The 24,072-nt window shown below is 43.8% G+C and overlaps 1 protein-coding gene across 1 annotated transcript in view; it reads right to left on the bottom strand.

Moving 5' to 3' along the window:
• Positions 1-510: 510 nt before the first annotated feature.
• The window catches only part of PLA2G4E (phospholipase A2 group IVE), a 51,275-nt gene continuing 27,713 nt past the window's right edge, over positions 511-24,072 (bottom strand). Inside the window, exons 11-20 of the mRNA XM_060175056.1 lie at positions 15,323-15,458; positions 13,993-14,129; positions 12,471-12,693; positions 10,786-10,900; positions 10,076-10,213; positions 8,370-8,477; positions 7,560-7,763; positions 5,017-5,183; positions 2,738-2,921; positions 511-1,450 (exon numbers count right to left, since the gene is read on the bottom strand). Coding sequence (XP_060031039.1) covers positions 1,230-1,450; positions 2,738-2,921; positions 5,017-5,183; positions 7,560-7,763; positions 8,370-8,477; positions 10,076-10,213; positions 10,786-10,900; positions 12,471-12,693; positions 13,993-14,129; positions 15,323-15,458 — 1,633 coding nt within the window. The 3' untranslated portion in view covers positions 511-1,229. The remainder of the gene's footprint in view (positions 1,451-2,737; positions 2,922-5,016; positions 5,184-7,559; positions 7,764-8,369; positions 8,478-10,075; positions 10,214-10,785; positions 10,901-12,470; positions 12,694-13,992; positions 14,130-15,322; positions 15,459-24,072) is intronic.

Raw genomic sequence — 24,072 nt, 5'->3', positions numbered from 1 at the left:
GGCACCTCAGGGCGAGGGGTGGAGGGGGGGTTTGAGTAACGGGAGTTTGCGGTGATTTTTCAAGTTTGGCCAAATACAATGTACTACTGTGTTCATGGCCTTTGATTTAAGGGGAGAGAAGGGTATGTGCAGGAAGGTAGCCCCCATTCCGGAGAAGCCATTCATCATTAGTTCAGGAGGTCAGGGAACCTGCCCTTGTCTCCATCCAAAGGGAGAACTGGGGGTCAACCCGCTTGGATCTCATGGAAACAATGGCCTGGACTTTCTGAGACACTGGGCCCATCCTCCAACAGACAGAGAGGAGGAGAGAAAGATAGACACCTTCAGACCTGCTTCACCATTTGTGAATCAACTCCCCTGCAGGTGGGGAGCTGGGGGCTCGAATAGGGATCCCTGTGCTGATCCTTATGCTTTGTGCTTAACTCACTGTGCTACTGCACAACTCCCTACTTTCTTTTCTTAATGAGGAGAGCATATATAATTTATCTTACCACTTTTGAATACATACACTTAAGACAATTTCCTTTAATAGAAATTTTTCTGCATCTAAAATATTTCAATATATATGTATATATAGTGATTTTTATTGTTCAGTTAATAATAATAATAATAAACCACAGTGATGACTTTAAGTGGTAGGATAGCAGTTGTCCAAACCAGTCACCTGTATGATTTTACTGTCAAAGAAACCAAAATGCCTCTAAAGTTTCATCTAGAATTTTCTAGAATCATATTGTCTAATGAATATTGATTAACCCCCCCCACAAAAATCACAGGAATATAATTGTCTTAATTTTTTTAAGAGTGTTCTTGTTTTCTCACTGAATCCAGAGCACGTCAGGCTTCTATTTTATATTCCCAAAGGCTTTCACTTGAGGAAGCAGAGCTGGCTCTGAGCTCCAGATGAGTTTGAGATTTCTGGAGAATTAGACTCTTTCTCAGGTCTTCTTTTCCTCCTCCATGTGTTAAGACTCTGCCAGAGCCTGTGGCTATTAAAGCCCATTTCTTTCAAGGAAAGTTAAAAAAAAAAAATCTAGTGTGTATTCAATTCCATCACATCCTTTTGTTACTTTTCCCTTGCCTTTCTCTTTCTCAACTTGAAAAAAAAATTGCACTTTCAGTAGAAAGCCCAGGATAACCTGCCTGCACTGCTCACCAGATGTGAGTCCTAAGAGGCTCCATGTCTCTGCTCTGGAAGCATACACAGGAACCCAGAGGCATTCTGGAACTTAGGAGTGACCCTGGTGCTTCAGCAGTTTCTTCTTCTCCACCACTAGTCGCAAGGCTTGAAGGAGTCTGTCTTTGTTGTTCAGGATGTTATACTCAGAGAGTTTCACCAGCTTGTCAAAGGCAGCTTCTGTGTATGTCAGCTCCTTGGTGGCATAGGGAGTTTTGGGGCTGTAGATGTCAACCTGGCCCAGCTCCAGTTCCTCAGGACTTCGCTCCACACCTGAAGGCAGCAGAGAACATGCATTATCTTTTTTCTTTTATTTTAAGAAAAAGTGAGGAGGGGTGTATTAATAAGATGCTTGCCTCCTGTACACATGGAAGAGACCCAGAAAAACTGAGTTACTCACCATATGGTCTCATAGCTTGGTGAATTCATACAACATTGGGGAAAAGAAAGAGAAGATGACAGACAGGGCACTGCAAAATAATTTAAGTTTTACCTTATTCAGAGACTAGATTTTTCCTGGTAGAAATTATTAAGGGTGATGTCTACATGCAAATATTATATGATTGTATAAGTATAGTTTCACACTTGTAGATATATGTTTATATGACTTACTCTACCCACGATCACAATTTTATACAACATTGCTTAAAGTAACATTTCTGTATCTTTCTAAAGAGCCTACCCATGCATAAGTGCATAAAAACAAATACAAGGGACCAGCTAGTGACTGGTAAAGTGCACCACATGTAAGCATGTGCAATCAGTTCAAGTCCCTGACCTGAAGGGGAGAAGCTTCACAAACAGTGGAACAGTGCTGCAGGTGTTTATCCTCTCTCTCCTATCTCTCCGTCTCTCAGCCTTTACCAAAATAATGGCTGTAGAGAACAGTAGAGTTGTGTAGTCACCAAGCTCCAGTGATAATCCTGGCAGTCAAATAATAACAACCACCAATCAACCAACCAACCAGACAAGAAATGTGCACAAATATGCATGCACACACATGCACGCATAGCTCTAAGTTCCTCAGGGGCGAGGTACAGTTCATTCATGCTAAGATAGCTTTTTTAAAAATTTTATTTATTTATTCCCTTTTGTTGCCCTTGTTGTTTTATTGTTGTAGTTATTGTTGTTGTTGTCGTCGTTGTTGGATAGGACAGAGAGAAATGGAGAGAGGAGGGGAAGACAGAGAGGAGGAGAGAAAGATAGACACCTGCAGACCTGCTTCACCGCCTGTGAAGCGACTCCCCTGCAGGTGAGGAGCCGGGGTTCGAACCGGGATCCTTATGCCGGTCCTTGTGCTTTGCGCCACCTGCGCTTAACCCGCTGCGCCACAGCCTGACTCCCGCTAAGATAGCTTTAGCACCAACCTAGCAGAAGGGTGTAGTAGGATGCCAGTAAATGTGGAGAGACTAAAAGAATGAAGGTTAGATTGCCAGCTCATGGCAGAGTGACTGACAGTCAGCCTGGTCTCCCTGCTGGTTAGACCAGAAGGCTGCACACATCTAACATCAGGACTTTTCAACCCCAGGTGGAGGGATCTGAGGTTGGAGGTTGATTTACCTGGAGCCTTGTACTTTTGGAAAGTGTCATTGATGAGTGGGAAGAACATCACAATGGGGGCTTCAGGCTCCTGGGAATTCTCCATCAGGTAGCACTCCTTGAGACTGTCTTCCTCCCCTTCCAGTTTGTATTTGGGGAAGGGGATCTTCTGTGTGATGCAGTATTCACAGGTTTGTTTCATGGGCTAGAAGAGCACAGAAGGATACTCAGTGTTAGGTTTTTTTTTTTTGCCAGCAAGTTTACCCTTGGGGCTCAATGACTCCACTGTTCCTGGTGGTCACATTTTCCTTTATTTTTAATAGAAGGTGAGAGACATAAATAGAGAGGAAAAAGGAGAGAGAGATAGATAAACACGCACTGCTTTGTCACTCAAGAAGCTTCTCAGGCACTCTTATGTGGTGACCAGTAGTCTCAACCCAGGTCCTTGCAAACCTACTGGCTTCCAGCAGAGAATTGTCAGCCACAGGGGTGGATAAGAAACACAGTAGAAGGAGCTGTGCAGTAACACAGTGGGTTAAGTGCACATGCGTGAAGTGCAATGACCAGTGCAAGGAACTCGGTTCGAGCCCCCATCTCCCCACCTGCAGGGGGGTTGCTTCACAAGTGGTGAAGCAGGTCTGCAGGTGTCTATCTTTCTCCCCCCCACCCCGTCTTCCCATCTCCTCTCGATTTCTCTCTGTCCTATCCAACAATAACAGCAATGGCAACAATAATGACAACAACAACAATAAACAATGAGGACAACAAAAGGGGAAAAAATGGCCTCCAGGTGCAGTGGATTTGTGGTGCAGGCACCAAGCCCTAGCAATAATCCTGGAGACAAAAAAAAGAAACACAGATTCAACATCCTGATTTCCCCAACTAAAGGCTTCACCTACCTAGTACTATATATTTTTTAAGACAGAAGTCTGGTGTGTGTTTAATTGAAAACTCCTTTCCCCAAACAAAATAGTCAGAAGCTCTTTCAATTATGTTTCACCCACAGACTGGGGCAGGTATCTGTGCTAGACTGTGGGTGATGGGAGTTGAACCACAAAGAGTCAGGACTGGTTGGACCACCTATGTAGATTTTGAACCAACAAGTTTGCCTCAGTACTAGAAAGGGTACCTTTGTAAATATGACTCAATAGAAAGAATGTGGACCTTGTTGGAAACCCCTCAGTTCTTCCATCTGCTCCACATTTATTGGTGAAGTGATCTGAAGCCAACTATACACCCACAATGTGCTTCAGTTTTAGCAGCTGTACTCTCCTTACATTCACACTCTCTCTCCCTGGATATAGAATATGACTGTATTAAAGTAGACTAAAGATCAGTTTCTTTTCTACAAAAGGCTAGAGCTTTTCAAAAGCAATAAATAAATAAGTAAACATCTCTGGTCTATTTTCTTTGCTTTAATTACACTGACAGTCATTATTTCATGGGGAAGGTGAATTCTGATTGTTTTTTGAAAACATTGCATTTTCAAAAATTTGGAAAACACAACTCTTTTTTTAAAATTAGATATGACAGAGAGAAACTGGTCTATACTAAGGTTAGTATTATTATTATTATTTTGCCGGGGCATGGTGCCTACCACTGGCCTGTCTGCCTGCCTTCTTTTCTTTTTCTGACAGGGTAAAAGACAGAGAAGTGGAGAAAGAGACAGAGAAGAGACACTTGTTGCAGTGCTTCAACCTCTTGAAGTTTTTCCTCTACTGGTTGGAACTGAGTTAAAATGTGGGTTCTTCTGCATAATAAGGTGTGCGAACCACCAAATGTTAAGGTTGCTTATTTGCTTATTTATTGTCATTGGGGTTATTACTGAGCCAGTACAATGACTCTACCATTCCCACCTGCCATTTCTTTCCTGATAGAGACAGAAAGAAATGGAAAGGAAGAAGGAGATAGGAGAGAGAGACAGCTCCAGCACTGTTCCAGTACTCATGAAGCTTCCCCTCTGCAAGTGTGTACTGGGAGACTGAATCCTGATCACTGCTTAAATTAAAGGTTATAAAAAAACACCCCCTTTTTTTTTAAGCTGAAGAATTACCACCTATGGCAAATTCTGAGATGCAAGACTGAAATGGGAACTAGCTAAGTGAGTGCCAGCTGGCTTCCCCCTGAGCTTTGCCAGTCTAACCACAGGCAGGCTGGTCAGCTTGAGTTTCTTTGATGCTAAGTCTCAGAGCCTGGGTGGCACTGCATGCTCTCCTTCCCCCTAGTTGGTACTTATCAGGTTCCTCCTCAGAGAGGTGCCAGGCTCCTGCTCAGGGTTAATCTTTCTTTGCCCCACTTGCCTTGGTCTGGGATCCTGCAGAGTAATTGAGGTGGATAATGAGGTCGACTTTTCTCTCAGGCCTGAGGAGGGGTGGATAGCTGGAGTTGATGAAAAATGCTGTGTCCAGCAGGCACAAGTGGTTCTCAGACTCTGTCAGCTGGTTTGGGAAGCCATCTAGCACTGTGTCTGAAAGTCAAGGTTTCCAGTTATCCTTATGTCTTACTGCACTGGTCTCAGTGATGTCAAAGGAACCTGGAGGGGTAGTGTCTCTGCATGGAGGAGCCATTTCACTTCTGTCTGAGCCTCCAGTCCTCCCCTTCTACTTGGCCCACTGAGTGTTAGTTCCCCTCCAAGTTGTGCGATGACCATTATCTTGGATTTCTTCTTGTAAAGATAGAGATGAAGTAGAGAGAATGAGAAGGAGAGTGAGTGAGTGAGTGAGAGAGAGAGAAAGTAAAAGAGATCACAGCACCAAAATTTCCTTCAGTGCATTGGGGACTGGGTATGGTCCTGGGCTGTGCACATGGCAAAACAGCACAATATCCAAGTAGGCTACTTCAGTGGCACTCTTGGGGGTTTTAGTGCATCTTTTCTAGAATCTTAACAGAGAGCTCTTGACAACTTAGACAACCATAGAGCTAAAACTGCCTTGTAAGTTAATGCTAACACATGGCTGGAGCCTTTTCTGTACCAGGAGGATGAGGACTGGTAGGCCATCTGCTGGCCATGACCAAACAAAACAGCAAAGACAAGTGGAACATTTTTGAAGCTGCCAGCTAAACTATAAAAACAAAAAAACAGACTTGGGAGGAGGGAGAGAACTGGGGAGGAGAAAATCAAAGCAAAACAAAACAACAACAAAAAGTTTTAGGCTGGGAGTCGGGCAGTAGCACAGCGGGTTAAGCGCATGTGGTGCAAGGACCGGCCTAAGGATGCCAGTTCGAGCCCCCGGCTCCCCACTTGAAGGGGAGTCGCTTCACAGGCGGTGAAGCAGGTCTGCAGGTGTCTGTCTTTCTCTCCCCCTGTCTTCCTCTCCTCTCTCTATTTCTCTCTGTCCTATCCATGACAACAACAATAACAATAATAACTACAACAATAATAAAAAAAGCTCTAGACTGGCAAGGTAGCTCATTTAGACAGTATGATGCTTTGCCAGGTGCACAATCCAGGTTTGAGCTCAACCCCTACTGCATTGAAGGAAACTTCAGTGTAGTAGTTTCTCTCCCTTTTTGTCTCTATCTTAAAAAAAAGTCAGGCAACAGATGAGTGGCTGAGCAAGTTGTGGTATATATACACAATGCAATACTACTCAGCTATTAAAAATGGTGACTTCACCGTTTTCAGCCGATCTTGGATGGACCTTGAAAAATTCATGTTATGTGAAATAAGTCAGAAACAGACGGATGAATATGGGATGATCTCACTCTCAGGCAGAAGTTGAAAAACAATATCAGAAACGAAAACAGAAGTAGAACCTGAAATAGAATTGGCATATCTCACCAAAGTAAAAGACTCTGGGGTGGGTGTGTGGGGAGAATACAGGTCCATGAAGGATGATAAATGACATAGTGGGGGTTGTATTGTTAAATGGGAAACTGGGGAATGTTATGCATGTACAAACTATTGTATTTACTGTTGAATGTAAAACATTAATTTCCCAATAAAGAAATAAATTTAAAAAAAAGTCAGGGCCAGCAAAATAGCTCACGTGGATAATGTGCTGTTTTGCCATATGAATAACATCCCACTACACTGAAGGAAGCTTTGGTGCTCTGGTGTTTTTCTTCCTTTCTCAACATCTCTCTCTTTCTATGTAGAAAAAAAGAGTCATCCTGGAGTAGTGAGGCACCAGTGAAGACAAAACAAAACAAAACAAAATAGCAGCAGCAACAACAGAAACTCAAAATTTAAGACCCAGTTCTGTCACTTGCCATTTTGGTTCTTGAGCTGTCTATGCCTGCCCATCTCCAGAGTTATCATTCACATTAGATGGTGCCTCCAGACTGAGGACTGGTAAAATAGCTCACTGGATAGTGTGTTGCTTTGCCATGTGAATTTGAACCATGGTTCAAGTCCTGCCCCCACTGAATTAAAAAAACCTTTGGTGTTGTGGTTTCTCTGCCTCTCTCTTTTGTTTAAAAAAACAAAAGTATGGGTAGGAGATAGCACGATGGTTAAGCAAAAGACCTTTGTGCCTGAGGCTCAATTCCCAGAACTACCATAAGGCAGAGCCAAGCAGTACTCTGGTTTCTTTTTCCCTCCCTCCCAGCAAAATAAGACAATTTTTAAAAAACTGATCTAGAGCACAAAAACAGAAAGTCAGGACTTCAACATTGACACAGTGGGATTGTGGTAGAGATTGTGCATTAAGCTGCTAAATTAGATGCCATTAATTTAACCCACACACAGTTTCACCATGACTCCTGCCACCCGGATCAACAAACACAGCAGAAGAATGTTTCCATTTCTTTCTCCAGCACAGATATCTCCCTGATATCTGCTTCTTCTTCCTCCAAAGAGGGGCAGCTCCCAAGGAACAGTCAGGGAGTGAGGGGTAGGTACCTTTCCATGTGGAGAATTGGCTGTTCTGGAGGTAGTCATTGTGTAGCTGCAATCCCAGCAGGAAGTTGTGGAACTCAGATACAAAGGAGCGATGGGTGAGGATGTTGCGGAAAGTGTTGGACAGCCATGATCCAGGAATCACCACTGTGGTGTCTGGGACATTGGCATCACATTGGGGGATTTCAGGCAGGAGTGGCTCATCTTCTGCAGGGGAGAAGGGGGTGGAGGGCAGGTCACAACAGCTGGAGTCCTCACACTGCCCAGGCAAATTACTAAGAAGCTGCTCATCACCCAGGGGAAGCCATTATAGGTGCAGTTCATACTCTTTCCTTGCTCTTAAGGCCCTGACTTGGAGCCTAGAGAACCCAGGTAAGAGACACAGAACAGGGTCAGGGAGTGGTGCTAACAGGTGAGGACGCGTAACAGAGAGAGAACCCAGGAGAACAACCTTCATCTGTGCTCAGAGACTGTTTTCTTCTATAAGTTCCCTGTCTGCCATTCAAGTCTGCAAAGCTTCCTGCATGTGGATCCACTCCCCCTGACTAGGCCAGAGCAGCTCCTCCATCCCTTTACACTCTCACCCTCTCACCCCCCCACCCCCTGCCAAACTTGTGACTGGCCTTCAGCATTGTGTTTCCACCTGCTGTCAGTCTTCCTTCCAGGCAAGAAGACCTTTTAATCATAGCTGCCTACCTGCACATCTGTTCCCCAGGGGTGTGATCAAACAGGTGGCTGGCTGGTCCTCAGTTTAGGACCTCTCTACCTAACCCATCATTCCTGAGCCAACAGGGGAGCTAGGTGGTCACCCACCAATGTCGTGTACACTCTCCCTTGTCCACCTGTGGAAAAATTCTTCTGAGGTGTGACTCAGGTTCCAGGCATCAAGCAGGTTCAGGGAAAAGATGCTGCTCCATAGACCTAGGGAGAAGAGCCACTGGTGAGCATCTCTGCCCAGGCCCATCTGCATAGGCCTTGCTTTGGCAGTGATGCAACCTCAATATTGGGCTTCTCAGGGTGGAGGGATGGACTTTGACTTTTCTTTTACTACAGTGCAGCCTGACTCCTTGACCTTATCAGTTCTTAGATCTGGGAGGCTCAGCCCCATCATTAGCTACTTGCTAATGATGACAAGCACAAACTATACAGTCAAGACCAGAGGTGTTTCCTTGCATCAGTTATATACTGGTTTAGTGTTTCCTTGCATCAGTTATATACTGGTTTAGTGCCTGGTGCCTGGTAAATGCCATGTTATATTTTAGCATGATTTTAAAATTCCACTCATCAGTGGGTTGGGTGGTGGTGACACAACCAGTAGAATGCACATGGTACCAAGTAAGAGACCCAGCTCTGGCTCCCATCTCTAGGGGTGGAAGCTTCATGAGCTTTGGAACAGTGCTTCAGGTTTCTTTTTCTCTTTCCTTATTTATCTCTGATTTTATTTTAAAAAAAGAAAGATAGATAAAAGGGAAGAAAATAGTACTAATAATACTTATATAACTTTTTTTCATGGGTTGACCCCAAAAGGTTGATAATTTGGCCAAATTATCAAGAGTTCAAGCTCAGAGCTCTTAACTACAAAATCTTGTCTAGTGTCATAGGTAATGGGGGCCTTTTGAGTTGGTGAAATAGAAGAAAAGGGACTTGAGTGGCACCTTCTGGGTCATGTTGTACTGAGCTAGATGGAAAAGGGTTGAAGATGTTATCTTTTTCAACTGCCCTTTTACTTTTTTTCTTCCTTTCTCTTTTTCTTTCTTTTTTTCTACCAGGGTTATTTTGGGCTCAGTGGCCTCCACTGTTCCCAGAAACCATTTTTTCCTCCCTTTTTCTCTGATAGAGGGTGAGAGACAAACAGAGAAGAGAGATACCTGAAGCAGTGTTCTAATGTTAGTAAATTTCCCACCTCCTTTCCTGTAGGTGGGAACCAAGGGTTTGAGTCTGTGTCCTCAGGCATGGTAACATGCGCTCTATATGTGCCACCACCACCTGGCTCCTTGGATGCTCTTTGCTGTATGTGGTTCAAATGCTGACAGAGAGAACTATAGCATTGGGCATCATAGTTCAGGCCTTTGTACTAGGGAACCTGCTTTTGGAGGACACTAGGGTTGACTGGCTGGACCAGGCTCCCTCAAGGATTCTTCTATCACCTATCAGTACTTCTTTTATCCCTTAGCTCTCAGTGACTGGTTGGCCACTGGAACCAGGGAGAAAGGTTGGGGAGAGCTCTAACTCTTTCATTTCAGCCTGCCATTCCTGGTCTGGTTCTGAATGGATCCCAGAGAAACCACTGGAGATTAGGAGATGGAGAGTTCCCTTTGGCTACTACTCCCTTTGGAGGCTACTACTAGGACATTCTGGGTCCAGAGTATGTAGGGAGGTCAAGGAGGTCATCTTGTGATAGGTTAGGGGTCCCCTTCTGAGATGAGGGGTTGCTGGCAGACTCACTGGGTAGCCCAAATCAGCCCCTGCACATGGGATCATGGGCAGGGTGCTCTGAGGTTCCCCCAGTCAGGAGTCACCTAGCATGTAGCTTATCCTCGACTCTGGAATCCTCTTCATCAGGCGCCCCATGAAGAACTCGGAGCCGAAGAGCTCTGAAGGGATGTAGGCCCCATACTTCTGCAGGCCCACCTCATAGGGGGTGAACTCACACCACTCTGCACAGGAAACAGCATAGGTTATCAGTCACAAGCCCCCCCCCCCCCCCCCCCCGTTTCCCCAGCTCACACTAACCTAAACATGGAGGCTGAAGGTCCTTTTCAGGGGCCCAAGACTTTCTTCTGTTCTCTTTCTAGGACACAACTTTGCAACCTGCACAGTTTCTTCTTTTCTTAGGACCTCAAGGGAGGCCCAAAACCCACCCTGAAGCAGGGTAGGCATTACAGCCCCTGACTCTGGGAGGCTTAAGAAAAAGACTCTCAATTCTTGGAGTGGTGCAGTGGATGAAGTGTTGGACTTTCAAGCATGAGGCCCTGAGTTCTGTCCCTGATATCACATGTGCTAGAGTGAGGCTCTGGTTCTTCCTCCTCTGTCAATCATAGCCCCACCTGGGAAGTCAATGACCTGCCCATAGTCCTTTCATGTAGTAGGGAAAGAGGTGGTAAAGGCCATTCTTCGGCCATGTGCATGGCCTTTGATGACTGGCCAAGGTGGTTGAGAGGGATGAGTGTGCTGATGCCTTTGCCTGCTGAGAAGAGTCCCCAAGTAAACTGCCAGCTACCAGTATTACCTCTGAAATCCTGGTTGCTTACATCATCCTTGACATTGATTGTGAGGTAGATAGGCAGTGGGTTCTGGCCTCGACACAGAGCTTCCTGCTGCTGTGACAATTTGCATTCATTTCTCTGTGGGAAGACAACGTGGTTCAGGAGCAGAAGCAGCAATGCATTCTAGGGCTATGCATAATCAGGAAATAGTGTGTGGGGAGAGGGAGTGGTAGTCATATCCTGCTTCTGAGTTCAGTGGGCTGCTGTGTGGTCAGATCTGTCCTTAAAACGCATCTGGGGGGAAGGAAGTGGGTGGTGGTTCATCTGCTAAAGTGTACATGTTACTATGCATGAGGATCCAGGTTCAAGCCCATAATCCACACCTGCAGGGGGAAACCTTCACAAGTGGTGAAGCAGGGCTGCAGGTGTTGTCTCTCTTTCTCTCTATCTGCCTCTTACCCTCCATTTTTTTAAAGGTCAACAGGAAGTATGAAGTTGTGCAGGTAATGATCTCTGTTGATAATCCTGGTAGCAGAACACACACACACACACACACACACACACACACACACACACACACACGTATAAATAGCTAACAACTACTCAAAAGACTTTCAACCATCAAAGAGATAAAAAGAAAATAATCTGCTACCCTTTCTTCTTCTGATGTGAATTTAAAACACTCCTGACTCTTTTGGGAGTGGGGAGACAGCCCCAGGCTTGGAGTGAAGTTCTGTTTTGAAACTATGTCACAGTCAGAGTTGGTACCTCCTTGGGGCCTCTGTGACCAGAAAAGTCCAGGTGTTAACTGAGCTCACCCTGACATCCTGGACCATATCAGACCCAAGGTGCCTCATTGCTCTACTCTACCCTACCCTATGTGATTATAGCACTTACACTGCTGGTTCTCTTGTTTGGCACACACTGCTGAGATTATTGAAGCTCAGAGCAGGTAGAAAGATCCTGTTTAAGGATCTTTTTGAGAAGGAGCCCTATAGCTGTTCAACTGAAGGCAGTGCATGGGCTGAAGTCCTGTGCTCTGCAACTCATGGCTGAGTTTATGCCAAGGCTACATGTCCCAAGGAGCTGCCCCTAACCCATTACCAAGTGTGTCAGGGACTCCAAAGCAGGTCTGTTCTAGTGAGGTGCTGGACTCCCCTGATAGCCAATGGAGGTTAGAAGATGTTCCAAGGCACTAATGACCCATGCTCACACCCAGCTTTTCTCCCCTCTCTCCTTCACTTGGTGTCTGACTTGTATCACAAACTGATGTTTTTGCAGTCCTTTCCCAGTTCCTTCCCAAGTCTCACAGATATCATGGTAGAACTCAGCCCTTCCTGTGATATAAGGAATATATCTTCTGCAGTATAGGAATATACCTATAGTTTCAGCTGTATATATCTATACTATACCTCTAGTAAACTGTCAGCCACCATGGTATGAGGTAAATATATCTATACTATAGATATATTACTTATACCATGGAAGATATTCCTTATTTCACAGGAAGGGCTCAGTTCTACTTCAGGGAGTAGATGGAAAGACTACCCCACCAGGTCTCCCCATTGTGCACTGGGCACCTCATGGGTCCCCACCACCCAAGGGTGCATCCTTATGTCTAACTAAATCCCTTATGCTGAAAATCCCACTCCCTGTATCCCCTCCACCTTTGTATAAGGCTAGGCCCCAGATGAAGTTGCACACTAACCTTGTCCCCTAGACAGGCTTCGATCAGCAGGCCCCAGAAGTCTGTGAAGGTGATTTTGTAGCCTTCCTGGCTGCGCTGCCGGAGCTCCTCCCGGAACTTGAGGAGCTGATCTGGGAATAGGGCTGGCATTTTGTCCTTGACTACATGCCTCCGGGCCTCTAGGACAGCAGGCTCCAGGTTTTTGCAAGACCATTCAGGGTCACTGTACAAGGTAGCCATGGTCCTGGAGAGACCAGGCATAGATGAGAAAGCTGAGCCACTCACTTCCCTGATCAACCCCTGCTTTTGGCAGGCAGGTAGAGACTGCAGGAAGGTCATCGGAAACCCTTATCTGCCAGGAGAGGAGCCTTCTGGGAAGGATGGGGAGGGTTGCTGGGGAGCAGTAAGTGTATAATTGCTATAATTTCTTGGCAACCTGCATATGCCAGTTACAGTGTGTTTCTTAAAAGCAAGGATTCTGGAGGCCAGGTAGTTGGTGTGCCCCAGGCAGTACTGCCACTTATGCATGAGGACCTGGGTTCAAGCCCCTGGCCTCCACCTGTAGAAGGGAAGCTACATGAGTGATGGATTAGAGCTTCCTTCTCCTCTTCTTCTTCTGTTTTTCTTCTCTATTCTCTCTCTCCCCCTCCCCTCTCTCTGTCTCTCACCCTTCATTAAAAAGAGGGCAAGGATTCTGAGTCCACATATCCTGGGTTCCAAACCAATCCCTGACACTTAAGAGTTTTGTGATTTTGGTGAAGTTGCTTTAGCACTCAGTCTCCCCATCCTGTGGAATGGGGAGAATTATAATTATGCTTGCCTTATAGAGTTTTTGTGAGGATGACATGAACTTATGCAAAGTGGTAAGAAATGTACTTGATGGGACTGGTGGTGGCACACCCATACAGCACATATATTGCCATGAACAAGGACCTTGGTTCATTCCCTCTGTCCCTATCTACAGGGGGAAGTTTCATGAGTGGTACTGCAGGTGCCTCTCCTTTCTCTCTTTCAAAAAGGAAAGAAAGAAAGAAAGAAAGAAAGAAAGAAAAGAAAGAAAGAAAGAGAGAAAAGACTGTTGAGAGTTGTGGATTCCCAGTGACAAATTGGCAAAAAGAAAAGTCCCTGGCACCATGTAAGGGCAGCTGAACCTGTTCCACCCCCAGCCTCTGTAGGCCTGGAACAGACTGAGAGAGGGAACTTCAGCTTTCTGGCAGAGTTGCTGCTAGTGGTTCACTCATGGGTAATCACAGTGCCACTCATTTCCTGTTTAACCCATCACTGCCCAGCAGATCTGGTGTGTTTGGTGCTGCTCATGCACCTAGTACTGGGAGAGCCTCTCACTACACCACACAAGGTCATGCTATTGCTATGTATACTTCACAGAGCTAGGAATGGAAAATCAAAGTTAAGTTATATGCCCAACTGTAAGTAGTAGTGTTGGCCAGGTTCATGAATTAGTCTACTTTAGGTAAGGGCAGAGTGTCCCCAGAAATTCCAGACTGGCCTGGCCTCACTCAGGCATCAGCGCTTGGCTCCTTACCAGGTGGCCCCTGATAGGCCGGTGATGTAGCTGGCACAGTTGAGCATGTTCAGCTTCTGCAGCCCTAGCAGGTGGCCATACATGGCAGTCATGGATCTGGTTCCACCCCCGGTGGCCATGATAGCTATCAAGGGGACCTGGAAGCATATGAGTAGACCACTGGGGCAATTCTGGCAGAAAACTCAAGAGGAACAAAGCTCATACAGACTATGGAGGAAGGAAAGCAGGCAAGAGAGCACAGAGCTAGGCATGAAGTGACTCCATGGCACCTTCCACAGAGTAACAGGCCTCCAGTGGGTCTGAAATTATAACTGAGCACCATTCCTCATGGTTGCGATCAGAAAGTGGTTTTGGAGCCTTACAGACTGGGTGAAGTCATGACTGGAGCACTTTTAACCTAGACCTTAGATGATGAGGTTGGGGTCCAGAGGGATGGGTGGCCTTCTCAAAGAATACAGCTAGTGTCCCCAGTGGCTGCAAATCAAAGCCTTTTGTAGAGGGGTTTGACAGAAAAGTATCAGACCTGGGGTTTATACCATGAGTGTTTGGTGTAGGTAAATCACTCTTTGATTTTTGATGTAGGAATGGGCAGGATTACAACCTCTGCTTTATAACAATGTAGGCTTTAGAAGCTCTTGGATTTCCTTAAAGATGGGTTCATAGGGCAGGCAAATAGCTCACTTGATAAAGTACACATGTTACCAAATGCAAGAACCAGGTTTCAAGCCCCCAGCTCCATCTGCAGGGGAGAAGCTTCCTTGAGCAGTGTTTCAGGTGTCTTTTTCTGTCTCTTTCTCTGCTTCACTGTGTGTCTATGTCTCTTACCCTCTACCCAAAAGAAAAGAAAAGGAAAAAAAATAGTTTACAGGAATGGTGAAGTTGTGTAAGTACTGAGCCCCAGCAATAAGCCTGGTGGCAAAACAATAGAGATGAGAGGGACATATATGGAGAGAGGGAGAGGGAGAGGGAGAGGGAAAGAGAAGAGAGACTCTGACTCAGGCTTTTGGGGGTATGTGGAAGGTGGGGAGCTATAAATATTTTCTGTACTGTAGAAAGGAGAACATCTTGTCTCCAGCAAGTATCAGCCACCTCAGGACCTGTTATTGTAGGGAGGGATGCTGGGGCTCCTTCCTTTGTCTCTATTTTCTCTCCTCTTTTCTTGTGAACACGCAGCTACATATCCTAGGTACCTGGGCCCTCACCAATAAGAACTACCTGGAAAGGTAGTGTCTGGACTGCCCTGAAGGGCATAGACAGGGTGTGGCACTGGAAGGATAAGATCAGCTTGGAACAACATTGGACACAGACTGACAGAATTCTGCTTACCCACCTCATCCTCCTGCAGGACTTCTTCCAGCTGCAACACCTCCTTTAGAGCCTCTGCAACCACCACCTTCCGCTTCCATAGGAATTCCTGCTCGGCTTCACACAGGGTGAAACCCAGCCGCACATCCAATGGCTGGGAGCTGTGGGGATAGAAGGCCTCAACTAAGTAGACTTGTAAACACATGACTGGACCCAGACCTCTGTGGCCTTGGCTTTCAGATTTTTCATCTGTAGAATAGAGCCCATAAGAGTTCCCAGAAGATGGTGGACTGAGAAGCTGCTAGTGGCTTGAGCTCTGATCACACCTTCCGGAAATGGCAGGATTTTCTGCCTTTAGTAGGCCAGTCAATAAGGGGTCCTAGCGGTGACACCAAGGAGGTGACTATAACTTAATTTGGGTTAAGAAATAGAGTAGAAAAAAAGGGGGAAATTTTTTTTTCCATTTAATTATAAAGCACACCTCCTCCCCCTCCCCACCCCCCCATAACCAGTCCCTGGGGACCAGCTCCTAGCAGGCTCCCTTGCTGAGCTTCTGTCTTTACCAAATTCCTGTCCCACCAGGGAATATCATTCATTTTAAGTCTATACCCTTCTGAAACCTCTGGCCTTTTTTTTCTTTCTAAGTAGACAACCCCCCCCTCACCCTGCATAGCTAATTAAATAATTAAAAATAAATAAATAAATAAAATCTTTTCTTTCACCACTTTTTTTTTAACATTCTTTTTTTTTGTAATTTTATTTATTTATCTTCCCTTTTGTTGCCCTTGTTGTCTTTTTATTGTTGTTGTAGTTGATGTCGTCGTCATTGGATAGGACAGAGAGAAATGGAGAGAGGAGGGGAAGACAGAGAGGAGGAGAGAAAGACAGACACCTGCAGATCTGCTTCACCGCCTGTGAAGCGACTCCCCTGCAGGTGGGGAGCCGGGGGCTCGAACCGGAATCCTCATGCCGGTCCTGCGCTTAGCGCCACCTGCGCTTAACCCGCTGCGCTACCGCCCGGCTCCCTCACCACTCTTTTATGACTGTTCTTTTTCTTATATATTTTTTTTATTCTCTCTCTTTTTTTACTTCTTTTTCTCATTCTTGTCATCCTTTCTTCCTTAATCCTACAGCTTCCAAAGCCACAGGCCCCAGCCCCCACACCACCAAACAGTGTGCTTTTTTGAATTCACTGATACACATTTGGGAATTATTTTGGGGAAGAATTCTGACTCAGTGTGGACTCTCACTGTGAGTGTCTCTGCTCTTTAATTACAGCTCTTTTTCTTCTCTTTTCCCTTTTCTCTCACTTGTCTCTTTTTTCTTTTTCTTTTTTTTTATCTTGTCATATACTTCTTACTTCCTTCTTCTTCGCCTTTCTGAATTTGTGAATTATTTGGGGGAAGAAATCTGACTCAGAGTGGCCTCTCTATGTGTGTATACCTGCTCTAGTTCCCTTTCCCCTCTTGTTACCCCTAGAATATACAGTAGATAGTAGATTTGTATAACTGTCTATTCTTGCTATCCCTTCTTTCTTTTCTCTTTCTTCTTCACTGGGATTTGGTTACTATTTTTTCACAGACTGGAGAAATTGTTTGGCTAACTTATAGTGATTAAACTGCTTCAATACTTGCTTCAGTTGCTACTGTAATTCCTGAGGTTGGTGAATGCGATTGTCATAAAGGTATTTAGTACAGTGTTGCTTGTGCTCAAAACACAACAACTGAGGAACAACAGAGCATAAAAAAGAAACACATAAATAAAAAAAATGGGTAGGTCAAAAACAAATAAAACTGCTACTCCAATGAATGAAGACAATAGCCCAGAAGAAACTACAAATCAGCCAGAAGTAACTATAGATAAGAAAAGTATGCAAGCAGTAATAAACTTATTAATCACAGAAATGAAAACAACATTGGAGGAAAGGAATGGCAGTATTAGGGAAACAACAGTTGAGACCCCCAAGGAAAATACTGATTATCTTGAGGCAATTAGAGAACTGAAAGCTGAAATAGCTGTAATGAAGAAAGAAGCTGAGGCAAGGGAAAGCAGACTAACAGAAGCAGAAAACAGAATTAGTCAGACAGAGGATGAGTTAGAGAAAATGAAGAAAGAGGTGAAAGAGCTTAAAAAGAGATTGAGAGACACTGAAAACAACAACAGAGACATATGGGATGATCTCAAAAGAAGTAACATTCACATAATTGGCCTGCCAGAGGAAGAAAGAGAGGAAGGGGAAGCAAACATTCTAGAGGAAATAATAGAAGAAAACTTCCAGACCTGAATAACAGAAAGGACATCAAGATTCAAGAGGCGCAGAGAGTACCAAACAGAATCAACCCAGACCTGAAGACACCAAGACACATCATAGTCACAATGAGAAGTAGTAAGGATAAAGAAAGGATCCTAAAGGCTGCAAGAGAGAAACAAAAAGTCACATACAAGGGAAAACCCATAAGATTATCTGCAGATTTCTCCACTCAAACTCTAAAAGCTAGAAGAGAATGGCAAGATATCTATCGAGCCCTGAATGAAAAAGGGTTTCAACCAAGGATAATATATCCTGCTAGACTTTCATTCAAACTAGATGGAGGGATCAAAACCTTCTTAGACAAACGACAGTTAAAGGAGGCAACCATCACCAAACCGGTCCTGAAAGAGGTTCTAAAAGACCTCTTATAAACAAGAACATCACTATAATACTGGCAATATATCAGAGCAAACGAACAAAAAAATTTTTTTGAACAATGGCACTACAATACATTAAATCCATAATATCAATAAATGTCAATGGCTTAAACTCACCCATCAAAAGGCACAGATGGGGGGGGTGGATCATAAAACATAATCCAACCATATGCTGCTTGCAAGAATCCCATCTGTCACAACAAGATAAACACAGACTTAAAGTGAAAGGATGGAAAACTATCATACAGGCTAACGGACCACAAAAAAGGGGAGGAACAGCCATTCTCACCTCAGACATGATAGATTTTAAATTAAATAAAGTAATAAAAGATAGGCAAGGACACTACATAATGATTAGAGGATCAATCAGCCAAGAAGACTTAACAATCATTAACATCTATGCACCCAATGAGGGACCATCTAAATACGTCAAGCACTTACTGAAAGAATTTCAAAAATACATCAATAGCAATACAATAATAGTGGGAGACTTCAATAACCCACTCTCACACTTAGACAGATCAACAAAGCAGAGAACCAACAAAGATACAAGAGAATTGAATGAAGAGATTGACAGACTAGACCTCTTGGACATTTTCAGTCCTTCACCCCAAAAAACTGGAATACACCTTCTTTTCAAATCCACATCACACATTCTCAAGGATAGACCACATGTTAGGCCACAAAGACAGCATCAATAAATTCAAGAGCATTGAAATCATCCCAAGTATCTTCTCAGACCACAGTGGAGTAAAAATAACATTTAACAACAAACAGAAAATTATTAAAAGTCACAGAATTTGGAAACTAAACAACATACTCCTTAAGAACCACTGGGTCAGAGATTCACTCAAGCAGGAAATTCAAATGTTCCTGCAAACAAATGAAAATGAAGACACAACCTATCAAAATATTTGGGACACAGCTAAAGCGGTACTGAGAGGGAAACTTATACTCATACAATCACATATTAAACACCAAGAAGAAGCTCAAATGAACGACCTTACTACACACCTCAAGGACTTAGAGGAAGAGGAACAAAGGAACCCTAAAGCATTCAGAAGGACAGAAATCACTAAAGTTAGAGCAGAAATAAACAACATCGAAAATAAAAGAACCATACAAAAGATCAATGAAGCCAAATGTTGGTTCTTTGAAAGATTAAACAAAATTGACAAACCCCTAGCCAGACTCACCAAACAAAAAAGAGAGAAGACTCAAATTAATAGAATTGTAAACGATGGAGGAGATATCACAACTGACACCACAGAAATCCAGAGAATCCTGCAAAACTTCTATAAAGAACTATATGCCACCAAGCTAGAGAATCTGGAAGAAATGAAACAATTCCTAGAAGCATATGCCCTTCCAAAACTGAACCAAGAAGAACTACAAAATCTAAATGCACCAATCACAGACAAAGAAATTGAAACCGTTATTAAAAACCTCCCCAACAACAAAAGTCCTGGACCAGATAGCTTCACAAATGAATTCTACAAAACTTTCAGGAAACAGTTAGTACCCATACTTCTTAAGCTTTTCCATAAGATTGAAGAAACAGGAATACTCCCTTCCACCTTCTATGAAGCCAACATCACCCTGATACCAAAAGCACATAGGGACAGAACAAAAAAGGAAAACTACAGACCAATATCTCTGATGAACATAGATGCCAAAATATTAAAAAAGATCTTGGCCAACCGGATACAGCAACATATCAAAAAGATTGTTCATCACGACCAAGTGGGATTCATCCCAGGAATGCAAGGCTGGTTCAAAATCCGTAAGTCAATCAATGTCAATCACCACATCAATAAAAGCAAAGCCAAAAACTACATGATTATTTCAATAGATGCAGAGAAAGCCTTTGACAAAATCCAACACCCATTCATGCTCAAAACTCTACAAAAAATGGAAATAGATGGGAAATTCCTCAAGATAGTGGAGTCTATATATAGCAAACCTACAGCCAACATCATACTCATTGGACAGAAGCTGAAAGCATTCCCCCTCATATCAGGGACTAGACAGGGTTGTCCACTATCACCATTAAACTTCAACATAGTATTGGAAGTTCTTGCCATAGCAATCAGGCAAGATAAAAAAATTAAAAGAATACAGATTGGAAAGGAAGAAGTCAAGCTCTCACTATTTGCAGATGATATGATAGTATACATAGAAAAACCTAAAGAATCCAGAAAAACCTAAAAACTACTGGAAGTTATTAGGCAATATAGCAAGGTATCAGGCTACAAAATCAATGCACAAAAATCAGTGGCATTTCTTTATGCAAACACTAAATCTGAAGAAGAAGACATCCAGAAATCACTCCCGTTTACTGTTTCAGCAAAATCAATCAAATACCTAGGAATAAAGTTGACCAAAGAAGTGAAAGACCTGTATGCTGAAAACTATGAGTCACTACTCAAGGAAATAGAAACTGATACCAAGAAATGGAAAGATATCCCATGCTCATGGATTGGAAGAATAAATATCATCAAAATGAATATTCTTCCTAGAGCCATATACAAATTTAATGCAATATCCATCAAAGTTCCACCAAGCTTCTTTAAGAGAATAGAACAAACACTACAATCATTTATCTGGAACCTGAAAACACCTAGAATTGCCAAAACCATCTTGAGAAATGGAGGCATCACACTCCCAGACCTTAAACTATATTATAAAGCCATCATCATCAAAACAGCATGGTACTGGAACAAAAATAGGCACACAGACCAGTGGAACAGAATTGAAAGCCCAGAAATAAATCCCCACACCTATGGACATCTAATCTTTGATAAGGGTGCCCAAAGTATTAAATGGAAAAAGGAGGCTCTCTTTAATAAATGGTGCTGGGAAAACTGGGTTGTAACATGCAGACGAATGAAATTGAACCACTTTATCTCACCAGAAACAAAAATCAACTCCAAATGGATCAAAGACCTAGATGTCAGACCAGAAACAATCAAATACTTAGAGGAAAACATTGGTAAAACAGTTTCCCACCTTTGATGAAGGAAGAGTAAAGCAGAAACAAACCAATGGGACTACATCAAATTGAAAAGCTTCTGCACATCCAAAGAAACGATTAAACAAAGAGACCCCTTTCATAATGGGAGAAGATCTTTACATGCCATACATCAGACAGGAAACTAATCACCAAAATATATAAAGAGCTCAGCAAACTTAGCACCAAAAAAGCAAATGACCCCATCCAAAAATGGGCAGAGGATATGAACAAAACATTCACCTCAGAGGAGCTCCAAAAGGCTAACAAACATATGAAAAACTGCTCTAGGTCACTGATTGTCAGAGAAATGCAAATTAAGACAACACTAAGATACCACCTCACTCCTGTAAGAATGGCATACATCAAAAAGGCCAGCAGCAACAAATGCTGGAGAGGTTGTGGGGACAGAGGAACCCTTTTACACTGCTGGTGGGAAAGTAAATTGGTCCAGCCTCTGTGGAGAGCAGTCTGGAAAACTCTCAGAAGGCTTGACATGGACCTTCCATATGATCCAGTAATTCCTCTCCTGGGGTTATACCCCAAGGACTCCATAACACCCAACCAAAAAGAGGTATGTACTCCTATGTTCATAGCAGCACAATTCATAATAGCTAAAACCTGGAAGCAACCCAGGTGCCCAACAACAGATGAGTGGCTGAGAAAGCTGTGGTATATGTACACAATGGAATACTATGCAGCTATCAAGAACAATGAACCCACCTTCGCTGACCCATCTTGGACAGAGCTAGAAGGAATTATGTTAAGTGAACTAAGTCAGAAAGATAGAGATGAGTATGGGATGATCCCACTCATCAACAGAAGTTGACTAAGAAGATCCGAAAGGGAAACTAAAAGCAGGACCTTACCAAATTGTAAGTAGGGCACCAAAGTAAAAACCCTGTGGTGAGGAGTAGACATGCAGCTTCCTGGGACAGTGGGGGGTGGGAGTGGGAGGGAGGGATGGGTCACAGTCTTTTGGTGGTGGGAATGGTGTTTATGTACACTCCTAGCAAAATGTAGTCATATAAATCACTAGTTAATTAATATGAGAGGGGGAAAATTAATTGTATGTCTCGAAGTTTTTCAAAACACAATCTGAATCTTTTCAATATATAGACTGTGTAATTGATATGCAGACTCTCTCAAAAGCCTAGACCAAGTAGATCAGAAGCAACCAATAGCACAGCTATATACAAGATACTGGGTACTGTACAGCAAACCCTAACAAAAGGACTTTTCAAAGTTAACCCAATTACCAAACAATGTGATGATAACATTAACTATCAATTGTCTTTTTGAACCCTAAGACAGCAGGAACCTCACATCTCCACTATAGAGCCTCTACTTCCTCCAGTCCTGGAACCCTTGGATAGGGCCCACTTTCCTGTATGCCTCTCCCAATCCTTATCAAATAATATTGCATCTGCCGATCACAACCTAACCAACACAACGATTGCCACCTCAACATGCTTCACTTCAGACTGTGTCCAGAGACTTCACGTGTGGAATGACAACCCTTCAGCTTCATTACTCGGGTGAGACCTTTCCTTTTATAGTACACTCTAATTTCATCTCAGATGGTTCACTTTCTAACAAAGTTCCAAAACCTAGATATACACCAGTTTCTGTGAGAGAGAGCATATGTTCACACATATCCGTAAACTACTGCAAAATATATGCCTGAAAGCAGAAGTGCACTAGAGTTTGCAGTGAGTACCCCCCTAACATTTCCTCTCCACTATTCCAACCTTTGGGTCCATGATTGCTCAACAATTTGTTTGGCTTCGTATGTTAACTCTCTTTTCAGTCACCAGGTTCTAGATGCCATCAGGATGCCAGCCAGGCTTCCCTAGACTGAAGACCCCATCAATGTGTCCTGGAGCTCCGCTTCCTCAGAGACCCACCCTACTAGGGAAAGAGAGAGGCAGACTGGGAGTATGGACCGACCAGTCAACGTCCATGTTCAGCGGGGAAGCCAGACCTTCTGCCTTCTGCAACCCACAATGACCCTGGGTCCATGCTCCCAGAGGGATAGAGAATGGGAAAGCTGTCAGAGGAGGGGGTGGGAAATGGAGATTGGGTGGTGGGAATTGTATGGAATTGTACCCTTCCTACCCTATGGTTTTGTTAATTAATCCTTTCTTAAATTAAAAAAAAATAGAGCCCATAAGATGGTATAGTGGGGGAGTCTGGTGGTAATGCAGTGGGTTAAGTGCATGTGGCGCAAAGCTCAAGGACTGCCGTAAGGATCCTGGTTTGAGCCCCTGGCTCCCCACCAGCAGGGGAGTCACTTCACGGGTGGTGAAGCAGATCTGCAGGTGTCTATCTTTCTCTCCCTCCCATCTTCCCTTCCTCTCTCCATTTCTCTCTGTCCTATCCAATGATGACATCCATAACAACAATAATAACCACAACAATAAAACAACAAGGGCACCAAAAGGAAATAAATAAATATTAAAAAGAAGATGGTACAGTGGATAAAGGATGAGGTTCTGAGTGTCATCCTCATTATCAAATGTGCCAGAGTGATGCTTGTTCTCCCTTTCCCTCTCCCTTCCTCTCTCACAAAAGTTTTTTTTTTTTTTTCCTTCCTCCAGGGTTATTGCTGGGCTTGGTGCCTGCACCATGAATCCACCGCTCCTGGAGGCCATTTTTCCCCCCTTTTGTTGCCCTTGTTGTAGCTTCGTTGTGGTTATTATTGCCCTTGTTGACACAATTCGTTGTTGGATAGGACAGAGAGAAATGGAGAGAGGAGGGGAAGACAGAGAAGGGGAAAGAAAGATAGACACCTGCAGACCTGCTTTACCGCTTGTGAAGCGACTCCCCTGCAGGTGGGGAGCCGGGGGCTTGAACCGGGATCCTTACACCGGTCCCTGTGCTTTGCGCCACATGCGCTTAACCCACTGCGCCACCGCCCGACCCCCAAAAGCTTTTTGTAAAAAGTAGAGCCGGTGTTGCTTAACTCTCAGCACTATTTTCAGCACTTAGTGAGGGAATAAATGTAAGTGCCCTGAACTCTTCTTAGCACCATGTAAGTGAACATTCTATAATACTAGGGACTCACTGAACCTCTT

Source organism: Erinaceus europaeus, chromosome 16 (assembly GCF_950295315.1).
Source record: "Erinaceus europaeus chromosome 16, mEriEur2.1, whole genome shotgun sequence".
In the NCBI taxonomy this organism is placed as follows: Eukaryota; Metazoa; Chordata; class Mammalia; order Eulipotyphla; family Erinaceidae; genus Erinaceus; species Erinaceus europaeus.
This window is presented reverse-complemented; position numbering and strand designations above follow the sequence as displayed.